Here is a 19,364-nt window from a genome sequence, read left to right on the forward strand (position 1 = left end):
GTGTTCATCTGCTCATGGACGAGAAGCTAGTTAACCAAGATAACTAAGCTAGCTCATTACAGTTCATCTGAGGAGGACGATGTTGATGTTTACCAAGCATCCAGCAAGAAGCTTTTTGGGAAGCCAACTTTCTTGGTGGCCAACCTGTGTAATTGCAACGTCATGTGACACACTGGGGCCGAAAAAGTCTCGGGGCTTTCCCTTATGCTAACATTGTGAAAGAATCTACTGTAAAACAGTGGACAGTTTTTTTTTTGTTTTTTTTTAGCTTCACTAACCCTGCAAAATTACTTGTTCGACTGTCACAGGTTAAGCCATTTGATATTATATAATTTGGAAAGTGTAGAAGAGATTAAATAATTAAATAATTGATTTTCTATTTGAGTTAACCGAGCACTGACCTGGAAGTAAGCTGGCTGAGTCGATTGAAGCCTGTAGTGTGCACGCACTGTCGGCCACAACCATGAGGAAGGTCCGGGGAATTTTGCCATTTTGGCTTAATGTGCCACTGAGTAGCACCCATAAGAATGAGCAGAGCTTCGCCTCCAACACTCTGTCCACATTTCAGTGTAAAATCATTGGCCTCTCTCCCCTGAATAGATGGATGCTTCCGTCTGTGCGGCGATACGCTTGGCGGGTGTAGTTTGGTGGAAAAGAAAATAGTTCCTACGTGACGCTGCTCACAGCAGGCTAGTATGTAGATTATCTTGTGTAACCTCCTCATGATTTCCGGAAAGGGACAAATGTATTCTTTTGTTGCTTTGATCACCACAGGTCGAGTGCCATCTAGTGCCATTATATTCCAAAGAAGGCAGACATCTGTATGGATATCACTATTAGCACTACAGATAAGAGGACAAATGTGTGGTTTTGGGTGAACTTTCGCTAAGCAAATCTTCTTTGCATCTCATAATCTGCAAAACTGCAATGAAATATAATTCAATTTTTTGCTCTGAAAGAAAGAAAACAACACAGGTTTTTCCTCTAACTATTTTCCCATAACGGATAACATTGATTCTTTGATTTATTTAAGATACTAGACTGTGGTTATTTTTACTATGTCATAGCTTTTGGGATTTTCTTGTCTTAAATGCTGCTTTGTAGTTCAGAGTTTATCTGCAGTAATTCAACTATGATTCTCTTTCTCACCATATAATATCTTTGGGAGATTTTGATGATTCTTTTGTAGTTTCTCAATGCAAAAATGTCACAGCGTCACCAAAAAATAGCCCTGAAAGTAATAAATCTTTACCTACACAAAGGCTCGCATTTAAAATGGCGCATTACATGGACGTTCATGCTAGTTATGAGGAAAGCGGCCCTTCACTGATCATTTAATTGTGTAAATGTGGCAGAGCAAATGGAAAAGGGGAAGTACAAACAGAAGTTTGATCTCATGGTACTGAATTCCTTCCCAGATGGGGGACGCCATGGGAGACCTGGGGAATGCCAGTCACATTCCCCTGTGCATCTCCCAAGCAGTGTAGCTCACACCCACCGCTTTGTCTGAACTTTAGCTCGTCTTTAATATTTACAGTGTGTATCCGTCGCTCAGAGAGGATAGTCACTCTGGGGACCCCTTTGAATGACAGGAGAATTCGAATGGAGCACGACGGGGGTGTGTCTGGAAATAGAGGCACATGGTAAGCAGATGGTACCTCGGTGATTCCCACATGAGGGCCAACTGGGACAGACTTGGATGTGACAGATGATGTCTCGTAGTGTCTGTCTTCATTTGTAGTCTTGTCTGTCAGAGAGAACACTTAGTGTCTTTTTATTTTTGCTGTTAGGTGGTTGAATGAGGATTTTTGAGGATGGTTTAACTTCATTTTACTTTCTATGCAGCTGTATGGTTTTCTGAATTGTGGCCCTGATGGGGAAACACACTGTGATATAATTGTCATACTTGTTTTTACGGATGCTGTGGGAATCGCAGACCTCGGCCCCTTGTCACAAACGAATCCTGCTGCCTATCAGGCAGCCATTCAGTTGTGTTTGTGTCTTCAGCTTCTCTCTTTGAATCCCCAGTGGCGTAGCCAAGAAAAAGTCCCGATCCTCAGCATTGTGCTGCTAGAGAGCAGAAGGGACGGTCACACAAGAAGGAAACCTGAAACTCATCCCGTTGCTTGAATTTGTGAATGGGCAGCAGAGCTGAGAGGACACTAACCTGCCTGTGAGGACGTGGTCTGGGGCTGTACACAATCCTGTGTACAATTCTCTCCAATTCTCTCTCTCTCAAGCTCTCTCAAGCTCTCTCTCTCTCACACACACACACACACACACTCATGAACAAACACACACACATACACTCACTCTCTCTCTCTCTCTGTCTCTCTCTCTCTCTCTCTCTCTCTCTCTCTCTCTCTCTCTTCTTCCAGTACTGGCCAGCGCTCCAGCTGTAGGTGGAGCTGGCTTTCCTGGAATTGTCGGGCAACTTTTCCTGTTGTGCTTGCTACCTCTTGCTCAATCTCTTTGCTTAATGACAGCTCCGCTGCAGGACTACCGGGGCTGCAAAGACTTGTGCCATCTGGATGCCACATCTCGACAGCATGCTTGGGTTTTTATGGCTGGTGCACTTGTTGTCATAAATATGTTTTCATGATTTAGGTCAGAAGTTTTCCTTCAGCAGAAATGTCTCGGCAGTGCAAAGTGGGGCGAAATCCATCGGTGGGTAAAGTAAGACTGTGTATGAATGGGAGAGCTTTCAGGAGTGCATAATGTACTCGGGGCTGTGATGCAGTTTGCGGTGGCTCTTTGCCACAGTGTTGTTTTACAAGGTTCCTGTAACTCCGGGGTATTTTATACCAAAGGCGATGACATCAGAGGATTAGCGTCTTCGCATTGTGTTTTGTTATACAAAGCTCTTTTATTCATTTTGTATTTAGGACAGCCCGGTCGAAGTAATGACTCGACCTATTTGGCCAGACCTGTGCGAGTACAGTGGTTGTGGTGTAGCTGGTAGATTCGCCCAAAAAGTGATGAGTGTTTAGATAAAAACATGACAAACAACTGGATACAATACTGGACAACTTAGTATGTGCCACAGGTTGGTTACTCTGTTGAGATGAACTGAGTTTTGGCTGCTCATTTATGCACAAATTAGTTAATAAGAAGTTTAGAAAAATTGTGAAAGCCGGAAATTTTAAGAAAACATGTCAATGATTGATAAAATACAAACTTGAAACAAAATGTCTGTGCCTTGATGTTTCTGTTTAAGTTTCTGTGTTTGCATAGTGAAGAGGTTGTCTTTGATAACTTTTAGACACCTGCATTCGCCGCTTTGTCTGTGAAGAACAAAATAGCAGAGAAACAAAGGCCCACAGATGCATCCCAGCCGTCACCAGAGACAAGTGCAACAATCGCCTCTTGTCTTATACAGTAGGGTGGGATGGCTCAATGTCTGTGAAGATTTGAATAGAATGGAGAGAACAAACCCAGGTCTGTAGCTCCGAGGTAATTGCTGTATCCTCACAACTTCAAAAGGCTACTTGTGTGCCCGACTGTCCTGATAATGAGCTTTTGCCTTCTTCACACATAATGAGTGGAGGTAGGGAGTTCACATAAGAGCGACGCTGTGAGCACAGTGTGTCCACTCACAGCTGGGGTGTCTGACTGGCCGGGAACAAAGGCTTAGTGTCTGTGATAGTGTGGAGCCCCAGCCATCAGCAAGCAGGCCAATAGACTTCTGCTTGGCTGAGCTGTCAGTCCTCGCTGGCCTGCTGGCCGGCGGACTACAGTAAAGAGAGGAACACATGGGGACAGGCTAGACTATTCCTGAGCCAAATTAAAATGAGACCTTGCTGCATTCTCTGAGTTGTAAGTTCAGCCAAATGGACCATACAGACGTCTGATATGAGTGTGATATGCAGACACATGTTGGTTTATTTACGTCTATGTTATTTACGTATCATTTCTGACAAATCTGTACATAGAGTAATGTCTGTATTCACGTTTTCAGATTCAGTTGGGAATGGAAATCAAGTGAAGCTCAAGACATGAATGTAAATTTTAGTTGAGCACCTAAGCACTTTATTCATTTCTTCCCAAGTAAACTTCATGTCCAAACCTGAAAAGGGGGACACAAATAACATTTTTTCCATAATCACTTGATTAATCATTCATTGAAAAGCTTCAATTAATCATTACTTTCAATGTTGACTTAATTGCTGATTATTTCCCTGATTAATCAGTGCATTATTTGGTCCTGAAAATTTTGAAAGATGTGGATCAGTATTTCCTCAAAACCATGTTGTCCACACCGCTAAGATGTAGAGTTTACCATCACAAAGGAGGAAAGAAAGAACATAAAATGAACATTTAATGAGCTGCAATCAGAAATAATCTGAATTTTTTACTCAAACTGAGAAATACATGATTAAATAGTTGGCTGATAATTTAACAGTTTATATCTGATCAATTAATCATTTCAGCTCTGTATTAAATGACAGAAGAACAAAAAAAGATGCCTGTGACAATTTCCTGAAGCTTAAGATGATGTGTTTAAATACCTTTTTCTGTGTACTTATCACATAAGATGAAAATCCTCACAACTGCCATGCTGAAGCTGGAATGTTTGGTATTTTTTGCACTAAAAATAACTGCAGATAATATTCTATCATTCTGAGTTGCAGATACAAGCCTCACTCTTTTCATAGCCATCACCATTTTATGACTCCTTTTCCTGTCTCTTTGCAGATAGCTCATCAGCTTCCCTGGATTTCGCTGACGACCCCACTTTGTTTTGCCTGAAGATGGAAACACTGGAGTCGGAGCTGACCTGTCCAATTTGTCTGGAGCTCTTTGAGGACCCACTGCTCTTGCCCTGCGCTCACAGCCTTTGTTTCAACTGTGCCCATCGTATCCTGGTGTCACACTGCACGCCCAGCGAGCCAATTCAGTCCATCAGCGCCTTTCAGTGCCCCACCTGTCGCTATGTCATCAGCCTCAACCAGAGGGGCTTAGAGGGACTCAAACGCAACGTTACGCTACAGAACATCATTGACCGCTACCAGAAGGCCTCTCTCAGTGGACCTAACTCTCCTAACGAGACCCGGCGTGAGCGAGCCGTGTCCGACAGCGCAGCCATGACTTCTCCTGGCGACCGGGTGCAGTGTCAGTTCTGTGAGCAGGACCCTCCACAGGACGCCGTGAAGACCTGCGTCACCTGCGAGGTGTCATACTGCGACGAGTGTCTCAAGGCCACCCACCCCAACAAGAAGCCTTTCACGGGCCACCGTCTAATCGAGCCCTTGCTGGATTCCCATCTGCGTGGCCTCATGTGTCTGGAGCACGAGGACGAGAAGGTCAACATGTACTGTGTGACAGATGAACAGTTGATCTGTGCATTGTGTAAGCTTGTTGGCCGACACCGCGACCACCAAGTGGCAGCCCTCGGTGACCGATATGACAAACTCAAGGTAAGAAATCGTGTGTAGTCAGAGGAATGCTTGAAGAATTGTGATACACTGAAAAAAAAAAAAAAAAAAAGTCCCCTCTGATTTTGGCCCACAGAATTTAAAGCTTATTTCTAGTATTGTTCAAAACCTCTTTTCAACCTGTACAGTATCACAGTACACAAGCTATTGATACAGATTAGATTTCAATTTTGTACAAAAACAGAAGTGAGCTTGTGAGCCGCTTGATTTCACTGAGAAAAAATCATCAGCAAATATTTTAACTTTGTGATCAATTACGTTAGAGAAATTTCAGTTTACTGGAAACCTGCCTATTGGAGGTAAAATAAGCAGATCAAATGTTTTATTTCTCCAAGTTAGCGAAGACCAATGTGGAAAAAAATGCAGATAATGTTAGTAGGCGTCTAGATTATGGTGGTTAAAAATACCATTGTGTAACATTACACCACAACGTTGCGTAAACTGTCTTTTTGTTGGTCAACAGTGAACTGGGTGATTTCTAAACATTTTATTCATATCACGTCACTCATTAACCTCATACTTTTGAACCAGAACCTACATTACTGAATCAAGTAGTACTGTGGATACGGCTGTTGATCAGATCGCTGCTTGCAAATGCCGAAAACTAAACATTCGATAAAGGATTTGTAACCTTATAGCTTTGAACAGTTAATTGTAATGGAAATTAAATAGCCATATGGCTGTTCTAATATTGAAATAGCAGGAGCTGAAGTTTTCTTTTCCACTAAAAGTAACATTATGTCACAACATACCTTCATAAATTAAACATATTCTCCAGAACTAAGGAAACAGATTTAAGATGTTTCAATACAATTTTTCCCTGATACCTGAACTTTGGGTAATGGCTGATAAGAGTCGCATTATGATACCAGTTCATAAAAAGATAATATATATTAGGCATTTTTTATACTAATAACCTTGTATTAATGTTATGTTAGGGATGTGCTTAAATTGACCCAAGTTACACAAGACATTTCTGGAGCTTCACAACAAAACAGCGTAGCAGCATCCTCCTGAACTAGATTAAGTAGATGGGAAGATGTGAAAAGCTCATCAAGTGTAATCCAAGTCTCTGGGAGCCCCAAGATCCCAAATTGATTTGAAAAGATGTTATTTACACCCTCTTTTATGCCAAAACCTTCAGTGCTGCAGAGCTGAAAGTGTTAGCTCCACACACCCTGTCAGAAGTGGTTGCACAAGCTCGACTGCACATACAAGGTGTAAATATTATGTTTTTTAAAAATCATTTTGGGAGACTGTTGGGACTTCCGGAGACTTGGATTGCATCTGATGAGCTGTATGGAGCCATTTTACGTTGTATTATCTCAGTTGTTTAGGAGCTGCAGTGCTGCATTCTGTAAAGCTCCAGAAATGTCTGGTGGACTACTTCACCTCACTTTCCATCTGCATGGGTAGTTAATGACTGAATTTCCATTTTAGGGTGAACTCATCCTTTAAGGTAATCTAGACATCTCACACACACTATTCTGTAAACTCTCTTCAATAAACAATGTAAAACGCTTACCTACACTCTGCTACCTCTAAAATGACTTCATTTTACAATAGCGTGTGCGTCTGCTGAAAATCTATATATTTCTTATAGTCAACAAATCCCATGAAAAGACCCAAACAAACCATTTCAACAATTCTTTAAAGCCAAATCCCGATATTGCTTAGTCCTCCTTGCCATAGACCTTCCTTGTTTTCCAAAAACACATCTATGAGATGCACCGTTGCACTTGGCGACATGTTCCCTCGTTGGTATGAACATGGGCGCTGTTAGCACAGTCAGTCCCACATAAACTGTAAATTGGTCCCAGACCAACACAGTATTTACAGTATTTACATCTGTTTGAGAAACAATACAGTGCCCACTTGTTTTAAAGAAGGTATCTTGAAAGTACATTTATCATGACTTGTTGTTAAGGATGTTCAGTGTGGGCTCGGTGCTTGATTTTGGTCCCAATGCTGGATTTATTTACAGTGAAAAATGTAGAAAACTGCCAGCTGTATCCTTGAAACCAAATTAATCATAAGCTTTCCACAACTAATCTAAATGGAGAGAGGAAGAGGCTGTCTCCCTCTCTATGCTTAAATAGAATGACACCCAATGCAAAGGCTGCTTTCGCTATTTTAGGTTAAGTGGAACTGCTCACTTTCAGCAGATGGGCTCTTATCAATAAGGCATGAGACGAAGCTGTTAGCTGGAGCACCTAAAAATGTGGCTCTGTATTCTTTCCTTCTATATACATGAATCAGCTTCTATCATCAGAGTGAGATTTTGGCTTAGTGAGGTCACAGTGTCGGTTTCTATCTTGTCTCAGGCAACCTCACGGGATCATTTAATAGTCCACGTCAAGGCAATTGTGGAGCTTTATTGTGACGCCTCTGACACGGAAATAGCAAGTTAGCTTTGACCTACTGTGTGCAGCTGCGTTTAGGAGAAATAAGTTATCTCAAATGTCACGATTTTAGCTAAGGAACATGTCTTTATTCTATTGAGCTTTGAGTTCACCTGAGAGTGTATCCAGTGAATAGCCTTGCATCCACTGCATGAAATAAAAATGAAGCCCTGCTTTGTTGTCCACCAACACTGACCGTGTTCATGCATGACTCACAAAGGCAGGGTTTACTGTATCACAGGTAACACTGGAAACCCTTTTGTAGCCGATCCTTTCTTTCACAATGCTTAGTCACAGCGAACGTGGATGCAAGCAGTTTTGCAAAGATGGCTCCGAGGACCAGTCTTAACTTGTCTCCTTTGTTTGATCATGCTGTCGTTGTGCAGAAATCTCCTGGCCGCTTTCTCTGTGTGGGGCGTGATCGTTCACACCAGGAGGCCGACCAGGTGATCAGCATCATTTCTTTGATTCCACATTCAGGGAGAGATTTAGTTATGGAAAAAAAAAAAAAAAACTAAACCTCTCTAAGGCTTTTCCAGGGATTTATCCTTTGAAAAACAACAGAAGGAGAGTGTTATATATTCAGCAACAGGTCAGCCACATGGTAATGAGACATGTAGTAAATTATAGTATTCAGTTTTGTGTCTTCATTATTCTGTGCAGTAGCTTATGTGCCGTTCTTTCTCTTTTAACAAGCACAGTCTCAGAATCGACAGCAGAGTGTTGGGCTTGAGATGAAGCGAGTCCTTTATGTTCTTAAAGACTTGCTCACTCTGATCTGTGTTTTCTCTTTAGATGTCATTTTACAATGGGATTCATTCTACCAGTACATGTTTTTGTTGACCTCATACTGCGCACATGTAGATGCATTGTTAGAACTGACATAGGAAACAGCAATTCCCATCTTAGAGAGAAATTGTTTTTTTTTTCTCCTGGCACAGAGAGAAGGACCCAGGTGGCGTGCAGCTGAGCTTGTTCATAGTTGCCGTTTTTTTTTTCAAACACATGTTAGCAGTCACAATGCCTCCCATTTCTCAGAAATTCCCACACAAAGGGATATTGTGACATTGTAATGGCTGAGTGTGTGTGGATGTGTGCACAAACATGTATAATGCAGTAATTTCTTCAGTCTGGCTCTGTGTGATCTGATCCTGCTCTGGCATTGTATCTGTTAGTATCTATCCATCATGTATCTCAAGTTATTCTTTTTTATGGTCAGAGGAGTGGCCAGAGCATATCCCAACATGCAGTGGGGGAAAGGGAGAATAACTATTTGCCCACTGCATGCTCAGGAAAAACCTCAGGTTGCCAGTCAGTCGCAGGGCTTATGTGTAAACAGACAAAAACACTCACAGGACATTTTAAGTTTGAACTGAATTTGAGTCAAATGGCTCTAAGCTGTGGGAAGAAACTTGTGTAAACACAGAAAGAACAAGCACATTTCCCAACAAAAGACACCAGGAGTGAAACTCAGACCTTAAACCTTCCTATAAAGAGGTGCTCATCACAACCCCCCTCAAACTATCAGTTGAAGTAAAGAATATAGAGTCATATCAAATAAAAAAATACATCCCCGCTTAAAATACTGTATTTATGTACTGTTTAATGTGTAGGTAGACCTGGGCTCCAGGGTGCTACTATTTTGGTCGCACATGCACCTAAAAAACTGTCAAGTGTGACTTAACATTCTTATTAGGTGCTCCTTCGAACAAACTTTGCTTATCGTCTCTCCCCAGAGTTCACTACATTTAAACATGATTAAGTTAGCGTGGCGGTGCAGTGGTTAGCGCTGTTGCCCCACAGCAAGAAGGACCAGTCGTCACCTGGCAGGGCCGTTCTGTGCGGAGTTCGCATGTTCTCTCCTTGTCTGCATCAGCTTCCTCCCACAATCCAAAGACATGCAAAAAAAAAAAAAATTGGGTTAATCAATTACTAAATTGTCCGTAGGTGTGAATGGTTGTTTCTTCTTATATATCAGACCTTTCATGACCTGGCTTATCCAGGTTGTATCGCACCGACGACCAGTGTCAGCTGGGATCAGCTGCTGTGCCTTTGTGACCTTCAAAGGGACCAGCGGTTACAGATAATGGATAAATGAAATATCTGCCAAACCTACATATTTTAGGTTGAGGTTGATTTGTTAATTTGAGTTTGTCATCACAATTTGAAACTTTATTTTTAATCAAAATTATTGTTAGTGCACTGTGATATAAATTAAGAAAAACATTTATCTGCAAATGTATTTCTGTTGAACTAATATAAAAAATGGGTAAGACACAATATTTTGATATGACTTTTTATTAAAACAATCCTGAAAAAAAATCATGAAAAAATCCAGCAGCATGACACATAATACATGTGAATAAAATGGTAATTCTGTGTAAAATAGCAATGTAATACTCTAGTAACACCGCTTCATAACTCAGAGATAATTACCATATCATAATGCTCAAACCATCCTCTTTGGTAATATTGGACAGTTTACATGTGGAATGCTGTGATTTATCACTTTGAAACACTTAATTATAATAATCCTGAGTTAGAGTTGCAACATGGTATCACTTAATTATTACCTCTTTATTATTAAAACATTACATCACTATTACCATGTTGTTATCAAGCTGTAATGTGCTACCAGAAGTCCAGAAGTGCTAACAGGCACCTGGAATGCTTTGAAATGCAGCAAACACCCTCGGACCTGCACCTTTGTCCTGCAGGATCAGCACATCCTCAACTATGAAGGTTCCTCTTCATCTGCTATATTTTACCTATTATGAAAATGTACTAGTCAGTAGACTTGCTGTACAGTATATGGCTAACCTGTGTAACAGAATTCAGCCTCTGCATTGTCTCCTATTGGAAGGCTAAATTTGTAAAACAGGTTTGGAACCTGCTTTCATTCCCACACTGACTGATCTATCTAAACAAACCTTATTTGAAATTATGATCAAATTAGGGTGCATAGTAGGGCTGCAACTAATGATTATTTTCATTGGTCAATTTTGTTTTTTTGGTAATTGATTGGGGGTTTTTTTGGTCTCCTAAATTGTCAGAAAATGGCAAAAAAAAATTACAAATAAATACTGATCGGTGTTTCCTAAAGCCCAGAATGACGTCCTCAAATGTCTTGGTTTGTCCAGAATGCAAAGACAATTGAGTTGACTGTCACAGAGAAGTAAACAAACCATACCGTCTATAATGTACATAGAACAAACTGATTAGGTGTTTAATGAAATTAATTTGCTCAACAGATAGTAGATGACAGAGTATATTTGCACAGTAGAGAAGCCCTCCGACAAAGTAAAAAATCCCAGACCTGTAAGAGGGCCGGTGGTGTTCACAGGATGAAGTGACAAACTCTGACAATGGATCCAATTTCTAATGTTGACACAGGATAAAACTCCGAGACCTGACAGTGACCTGTCAGGACTGCGAGAGGAAGGAAGGCCGACTGGCCAAAGTAAAGGTGTGGGACCAGAAGCATTCATGTACAAAAGGAAGCTGCTATTCTTTCCTCTCATCAAGTTGAAATGATTCTGGGAAAGAGATTTCCATTAGAGAGAGCTGCCTGAACACATGCGGGATATTAATGCTGCAGGAGAAGTCACATTTTAGGCTGATTTAGAAGTACAGCACACAGAAAGGTCAGCAGATATATTTGGCTGTATCAGTTTGATTAATATGTTAATGTTTCATGCATCCATTTTAAAAGTTTTGTACTCACCTCGGCCGTACCTGCAGCCCCGAATCTGAAATGGCTTTCATCACTTTCCTTCTCCATATAAATAAATAATACCTGTGAGAGTGGTGAAATAAAGCCTCGGCTATTTTAGTACACGGTGACGCACCTACACTATGAAATCATAATGTGAAACATCCGACCTGAAAGAGGTCCACCGACAATTTGCTAAAAGCCTTGCATCTTACAGGACTTTTGTTGTCCATTTGTTCTCTTCTTCTGCCCATTCTCAGTGGTTTATTTTTGATCAAGTGAATTCAGGCGTGACGCTCGCAGTTATATTTCTGGTATTTGTGAAACCTCTTTCGAAGGGGCGAGTTTGTGTTTTCAACATATGGAGAAGAATTGAATATTAAATCGCCTTGGGTTATTTACTATTCACCTTCAGCTTCCACTTCTCTGTCCACAGTCTCTGTCCAACAAACATGATAAACAATACAATATAAAATATAGAAGAAAACACAAATAATACATGTAAAAGTAAACGCATTCACAATGTTGACCTCCCAAACATTATTTATATCTATTTTCCTGAAACCAAATGTTATATTTCAGGGGATAGTACAGTTTCAGGGCTGTGTCAGTATTGTTTTTTACCATAACAGTGCAGATCCGTCATACAAACGTGTATTGTTGCAGGTAAAAACAATAATTAACTACAATGAAACACATTATGCAGAGAAAAAACTCAGATTTTCAGCTTGTACGAATTTATGAGAACAATTCTTTGAAACTGAATTGGTACCTTTAGGAGAAAAAAATATATATATTATTAATTATATTCTCAGAGACTTTAAAAACATAAATTAGTGAGAAAAATATCATCACAATATTACCGGTGCAAACCCAAATTTGCGTGAAACAAACACAGATTTAAGAGGATAAAATGTAAATATCGGTAGATTATAAAGTCATAAATCTATATGAGAAAAAAAGTCTGTCCACATGACAGATTAGATCAACCTCCTCACACCGGAGACCCTGCTACTTGCCATGTACTATACCTGCAGTGGATGACCTTATTAAATCAGTTTTATATGTGTGATTTTCCATTCACATAATAAGACTTTTAATTATAAATACAAACAAGCATGTTTTTCATTTTTTATCTGATTCATTGAAAAAGTCAGTTTTATCACTATACCACTTTTGTTTAAATTTAAGTAATGGATAGCACGCTTAAATCTCATTATGCGCTAATCTTTTATTCGAGGAGAGTTAACACCTTCTATCAGAAGATATTTTGTGCCACCGCAGTACGCCGTCATCATGCTACCCAATTACAGTTAGAGATTAAGTTTGAAACATAAGCCTTTGATCTGAGTCAGTGATTAACACAGCCAGGGTTTACTTGTCCAAATCACTGGCAGATGCTCTGCTAAGCTCCGTGGCCTCAGCAGGCAGTATGATGGGATCTCTGGCACACTGGGAGTCTCGAGGCTCCACACTCATCAGAGCCCAAAAATGTGGCCAGTCATATCCAGAGGCAGCCTTGTGTGTCCTCTCCTGTGCCCATTACACCCGGGCCAGACATGCTCCTTAGGTTCCCATTCAACTCAATCCCCTCCAAGATTTATTCAGCTGTTTACAGTGGGATGCGGGGGGTCAGTGTGCAACGAAATAACTCATTTTCAATTTCGCTTTGCAGCAAGCCTTGGATTCCAACCTAGGCAGTCTAATCAAGAGGACCAGTGATTTGGAAAGTCTGATGGGCAAACTTATCCAAACCTGCCAACATGTGGAGGTGAGGTTGTTTATCTGTTCCTTTCAGGTGCGGGCTCCTCGCATTTGTGGCATTTCATGGGCAACAACTCATTAAATTATTAACACAGTGATGAATTACAGTATCAGTGAGTTGCTTTTCATCATGTCAACAAGATTAAGTGCTCATTAGTCTATAGATCAATCATGTCTGTATATGCATACAGTTTGCTGCAAAGTCTAGTAGTGCAGACCAGATATGAATGCATGGACTTGGAAATAAACATATAAAGTAGAATGTAATAAAGCATGTTCAAAGTAATTTTGTCATAACGTTTTTTGTTTTTGTTTAAGACCATGGGCTTCCAATCAGACAAAGCTTGGGAAAAGGCGCCATCTCATCCCCCCTTTGTTTACAGTCCTAGTTTTGCTCAATACCTGGATCCCTATAGGATCATAATTATGTAATTTGATCCCAGAGACACTTAACTGTTCAGCCAAGACTGTCTAATAGTGCTGTTTTACATAACTGGACTACACCAAATACATTCAAAAACTGTCCTTGCGCAGAGTCATATGGTCCAACAATATTACGGCGGTATTTTTAGGTCATCCACCTATTCCTGTCCCCTGATTTAAGTTGTGTAAGTGGATGCAACATCTGCCGTGACATGTAACTTAACCGGAAGCAGCGTTTTCCATGGTAACAGGGTGCTAAACCTCATTAGTAGAGCAATTGATATCAGCTATCATTCATTCATGAAGAACTAGGTTAGAATCTTTATCGAGTGAGTACTTATAGCATTAATATTGCTAAACCCACTGAGCATCAGAAATATCACCAATTATCATTTCCCCAGTAACCTCCCCTGTGACCCATTCAGTAACCTCCACTCGTGGGTGTTAACACCAGGACTGGGTGACAAAATCAGCCATCATAATATTTTTGACCAAATACGTCAGTAGTGATCTTCTGAAAATATTGTATGGATAAAAACAATTTACATTGTTTTGTATTTGGCTCATCATCTCACTTCATTATGCATTTATAAATGGTCCTTGTTCGACATTTTAAAAAAAGTCAGCAAGCAGTCTTGTGTTGAGCAGTCTGCATCCTAGTGTTACTGTCATAAAGATGACTCATGACTGTGTGCCACAGGTTTATTAGATTTGTTGTGATCATGCATGTGTTTGGGATAAGAAGACAAACCAACAAACTGTAAACAAGGTCAACTGTCTGCCGAGCACGAGAAGGCAGAATTATCCTCTAATGTGGTTTTCCTGTCACAGGGGGTTTATATCAAATTAACTGTGCTCACAGTAATGTATTTTAAAAAAATATAATTTGATCAAATGTGCCTGCAGTTGTGCAGCAAAACACAGAAAAAAGCGGATGAATTACAAAACGCTGTTATCGACTGTCTCTTATCTATATTTCTGTCCTGTCTAGGTAAACGCATCGCGACAGGAAAACAAGCTGCTCGAGGAGTGTGACCTTCTGATTAATATCATACAGCAGCGGAGACAAATCATAGCGACCAAGATAAAGGAGGGAAAGGTACTGTTTGTCACCTTTTGTTACCTTGATAACCTTTGTTTGTTTGTTTATCACCTTGTGCATGTTGATAACCTTCCCACCTCACACAGCCGACAAGCTAGCTTAGAACTCAACAAAGCCTCCTGCTCTTCTGAGAATACAGTGGTAGCAAATCTTTGTTGTTGTTAAGTAAAAGCCTCGTGTCTTGTTGACAAAATGTTACTCTAAAAAGTGAAAGCTTTCTAACTTCTGACAAAATCAGTCATACATTTTTCTTCTTCCAGATGGGAAGTTTCATCCATAAGCAATAAATCATAAGCTTACTCAGTTCCGTACAGTCTGGGTTTATCTGTTATAGCCTTACTCACTGTGTACCTGCCAGTACTGAAGTCATGTCACTAACTTTATTTCTCTTCTCCACTTTGGCTTCTGTCACACAGCAATTTATCATGCCCCAGATTAGACCCGGTTTGTTCCCTTTGTGTACAAATGTTACATTTGATTCACTGAGCTCCGCACTCGATTTCCCAAAAATAAATGCCCAGTGATCTCTGAAAAACCTTGTTCATTCAACATCACTTACTGCTGCTCTGAAGATAATTCAAGAACCCTCAAAGACGCTGCTGATGATCAGGATGAAGAAATAAGGATACAGAATATGTTTAACCCATTTCCGAACCAGTGACCCTTTTCATAATCCAAACAAAGATGGTAGCCGGAAGGATGCTCTTGCTAAATCCCCCGCCCAAAAAAAAAAAAAAATACTATATAGATATGTGGGTTTTTGGACTGCCACCATATTCTGAGCCCACTAGACTGTTTGAATTGTTCTAAAATTAGCCTTAATATGTATTATATCCACATCACTGATGATTATTAATCAAGAATCAGACTGAATTAATATATTAACTGTCATCCTTACAATATTGTCCCAATATCTATATTAAGGTATTTGATCCAAAATATTGTGATTTTTGATTTTGTCAACTGATCAAAACATTTATCAAGTGCTTCTGAGGTGATTTGAAAAATTTGACAAGATAAATATTGTGTATTGTGAATTAGCCTAAAGATGTCCTAAAAATATATTATTTTAAGACCATATAGCCGATCCATATTAGAAATTTTGACAAAAAAAAAAATATATATATATATATTATCTTCTTCAAAAATGTAGATCTGTTGGATTGCATCATGATTGTATCATGAGACATGTCTGCTGTTTATTATTCGGTTCACTCCCAGTCTGGTCACCTAAATGATGATGTCTTTGGAGCTACTGACTAATTTTTGAAAATGTATCTGTAATTACAGTCGAAGCCACATAGTCTCTCAACTACAAAAGATTTTTCTTTCTGACTGATTGTTTTGTCTCCTAAACCCCAGTGGTTGTCATGTTTAGTTGACACACAGAGGCGAGCATGTCATTCTTTGAACTCACAGACAACTTCCCAAATCGAGGCTTGCAAGGTCTTAGTTGACAGAGATGAATTCCTAAATCCACTGCATTCTAATCAGAAATGTTTACTTATTTAATCTATTTTTAATAGTAAACACATAGCTTAGCCAAGAAGCTGTTTGCACTGAAATCCCCACCAGCCTGCAGAGTTCACTGTTACTGTGCTTTGTTTTTTGGTACTTTTAGCCCCATGTTCACACATTTGATGTGCATATGCTGTGCCCCTTGAATCGTTTCCCTTCCTTTTCCCCTGTTAGATGCCATTATAGAGGCAAAGGCATGCTGTGTCAGAGTAAGATCAGCCCTGCTTCCTGTGATAGCCTCTCTGGAGGAGTACTCTTTCCTTCCTCACCCTGTGCCTCCTGTCAGGTTCTGAGGTTGCCTCCAGCCACTAAGCCAACAAGGCACACATGAGGGTCTGGTTACTATGGCAGTGTTATAAGGGATGTTTCATAAATACACCCTCAATGCCAGGATAGCTCTAAGAGCAGGTTGAAGCTCGCAGTCTTGTTGGTATTAGACAACTCAAAAATCCAATTGTCGAAGGTGTAAATCGGATTTTCCTCAGCAGGGATTTTGTAATTGGCAGGTTCAAATCAAATCAAGTGTCTGGAAGGGTGGTGCTCTGTACAATAGGTAGTGCATATTTATCAAGCTTTTCATTTATGAACATGCATTTTCTTTCTCGTGCCCAGGCTATGCGGCTAAGGAAACTAGCCCAGCAGATAGCCAGCTGCAAACAGTGCATCGAGAGATCGTCCTCCCTCATCACTCAGGCCGACGTAGCTCTCAAAGAGACAGACCAGACACGTTTCCTCCAAACGGCTAAAAGTATCTGTGAGAGGTGAGGAAGCAACTGTGAGCAAACAACTGATATGGTGTATAAAACTATCACCGACTAATCATGTACCTCTTTATTACAGAGTGTCAATGGCAACAGCATCCTCTCAAATCCTGTTACCAGAAATTAACTTGAACGACACCTTTGATACGTTTGCTCTGGATTTCACAAGAGAGAAGAAAATGTTAGAAAGCTTGGATTACCTCACAGGTGAGTGTTGGTTTTACAAGTTAAGCACACCATCTGTCACACCATAATCTGTCTGTGTATACTGCAAGATGCAGCTCAGTGGCCATAAAATGTTGGCATTGTTTGTTTCTGCAAACCACAGGTAGATTCAGTGCGTATGTTTCAGTGTTATTTCTTATTAGCATTTGTAGAATATGTATCATATCACGTTCAGAAAACAGATGTGTATGAGCTGACTTCCTTATGAGGAGAACAGGATGGTGGTGGGCTGACAGCTAGACGAGACAGCTGGTTGAGACTACCATTCCTGCTTCCTGTTTCAACTGAAAAACCTGCATATATTTAGGAAGACATTGCAACATTTTCCAGTCTTCTTTGTGGCAACCAATCCTATTATTTTGAAGGTGCAGTGTGTTGGATTTAGGGGGTTTAGGAAGATCTAGAATGGGTCCTTTTGTTGTCCACTTTGTTGCACCACCAGCCAGAATGGACAAACCAAACAATGGCTCAAGAGATGTCCTTTAGCATTTTTTGTGTTTTTATTACCTCCACCAAGGATGTTACGTTTTTGCATGTGTCGGTTTGTTTGTTTCGTGTTTGTTTTGTGAGCAGAATTACACAAAAACTACTGGATGGATTTCCACGAAACTTGGATGGATGATGGGTCTTGGTCCAGAATAGACCCCTTCAACTTTTGGTTTGAATCTGGATAAAGAGATGGATCAGGGATTGTTTTTGTTATTTATTTGATATGATAATAAAAAAAAATAAAAATAAAAATAAAAAAAACGAAAAACAAACAAACAAAAACAGGTGTATTTAAGAGGCTGGTGTCTGGTTGAGTACATTTTGATGCACATTCAATCTGGATCTAGTAGATTGAAATATGTTTTATCTGAAATTTAATAAGACTTCATTCTAGTTAGCCTGTGTGGGGGAGGGCCATGTTATTATGATATATAAAATTATAAGGGTTATTTCATGGTATTTCATGGTTGCAATCTGTAAATCCAATGGTAGATGCCATTAAATCCCACACACTGGACATTTAAACCAAAATAGTATATTTTCCTAATCCCAACCAATTCCTTCTATACCCTAAACCTTACCAGATGTCAAGCAAAGCTCTGGAAGAACATGAAATTGAAAATTAGAATGTAAAGAAATAAACAGTGTCAACATGTCAGCAGTTTGCAGAAATGTACAAGGTCAACATTTAGGTTCGGCTCATCAGATGAAGACATTTGAGCAGTTTTTCACCTGCACTCTTTAATTCTTGTCAGATGGACAGTGCATTTGAAATTGGCCTCACCTTATCCTTCGATTATACATTCATATGATTCAAAGGCTTCAGCATGGATAGCTTATTATTAAAGTGTATGCTTGTTAGCAAGTGGCAGATAACAGAAAAGCACACAAGCAGTTGAGCTTTATTTTCCGCTGAATGGAACAGGTTTGATTGTTTATGCTCAGCCGCCCATCGTGCAGCGTGAATTTAACTCGGCAAGGGGCCTGTAGCTGTAATAGCAGGAGGAATTGTAACCCTGCTTAATTACACTCGTCAGGATAAAAACAACACAAATGGATGGGGCTTTATACCACCACTGGTCTCTGCAACATATTGTGTGTTTTTTTTTTGTTTTGTTATTTAATGTTGTTTGCTTTCATTACTGACTGAGAACCGCATCTGTCTTTTGTTCTGGGATCGCAGCACCAAATCCACCAGTGATCCGCGAGGAATTATGCACGGCTTCATATGACACAATCACAGTTCACTGGACATCAGAAGACGAATTCTCTGTCGTATCATATGAACTTCAGTACGCCATCTTCACCAGCCAATCTAACGTAGTCAGTAAGTCTATATGCAGCTCTCTAGTGGGAGTGCAGCATTATGTTTGGGATGGGGAAACATGACAATGATGCACGGATTTGAAAGGGATTTCAATGGAGGACTTTAAATTGCTTTGGGGCTATGTTATAATATCCAAACATAATAGCTGTAGCAGAGGGGAACTCTGTCCTGGCTCTTATGGGTAATGAGATGTTAGCAAAATACAC

The 19,364-nt window shown here is 40.1% G+C and overlaps 1 protein-coding gene across 8 annotated transcripts in view; it reads left to right on the forward strand.

Moving 5' to 3' along the window:
• mid1 (midline 1) overlaps window positions 1-19,364 on the forward strand; it is a 35,494-nt gene that overhangs the window by 13,541 nt on the left and 2,589 nt on the right. For 5 of the 8 annotated variants that reach the window (XM_037110797.1, XM_037110796.1, XM_037110791.1 and 2 more), the window contains exons 2-8: window positions 4,696-5,417; window positions 8,224-8,283; window positions 13,225-13,320; window positions 14,728-14,835; window positions 16,969-17,117; window positions 17,197-17,324; window positions 19,015-19,158. In XM_037110797.1, the coding sequence (XP_036966692.1) occupies window positions 4,752-5,417; window positions 8,224-8,283; window positions 13,225-13,320; window positions 14,728-14,835; window positions 16,969-17,117; window positions 17,197-17,324; window positions 19,015-19,158 (1,351 nt within the window). In that variant the 5' untranslated portion in view covers window positions 4,696-4,751. Of the gene's footprint in view, window positions 1-1,625; window positions 1,644-2,433; window positions 2,668-4,695; window positions 5,418-8,223; window positions 8,284-13,224; window positions 13,321-14,727; window positions 14,836-16,968; window positions 17,118-17,196; window positions 17,325-19,014; window positions 19,159-19,364 lie in introns of those variants that run through there. The other 3 variants (XM_037110789.1, XM_037110792.1, XM_037110790.1) reach the window with 3 other exon arrangements.

The sequence above is a fragment of the Acanthopagrus latus genome, chromosome 9 (assembly GCF_904848185.1).
Source record: "Acanthopagrus latus isolate v.2019 chromosome 9, fAcaLat1.1, whole genome shotgun sequence".
Classification (NCBI taxonomy): Eukaryota; Metazoa; Chordata; class Actinopteri; order Spariformes; family Sparidae; genus Acanthopagrus; species Acanthopagrus latus.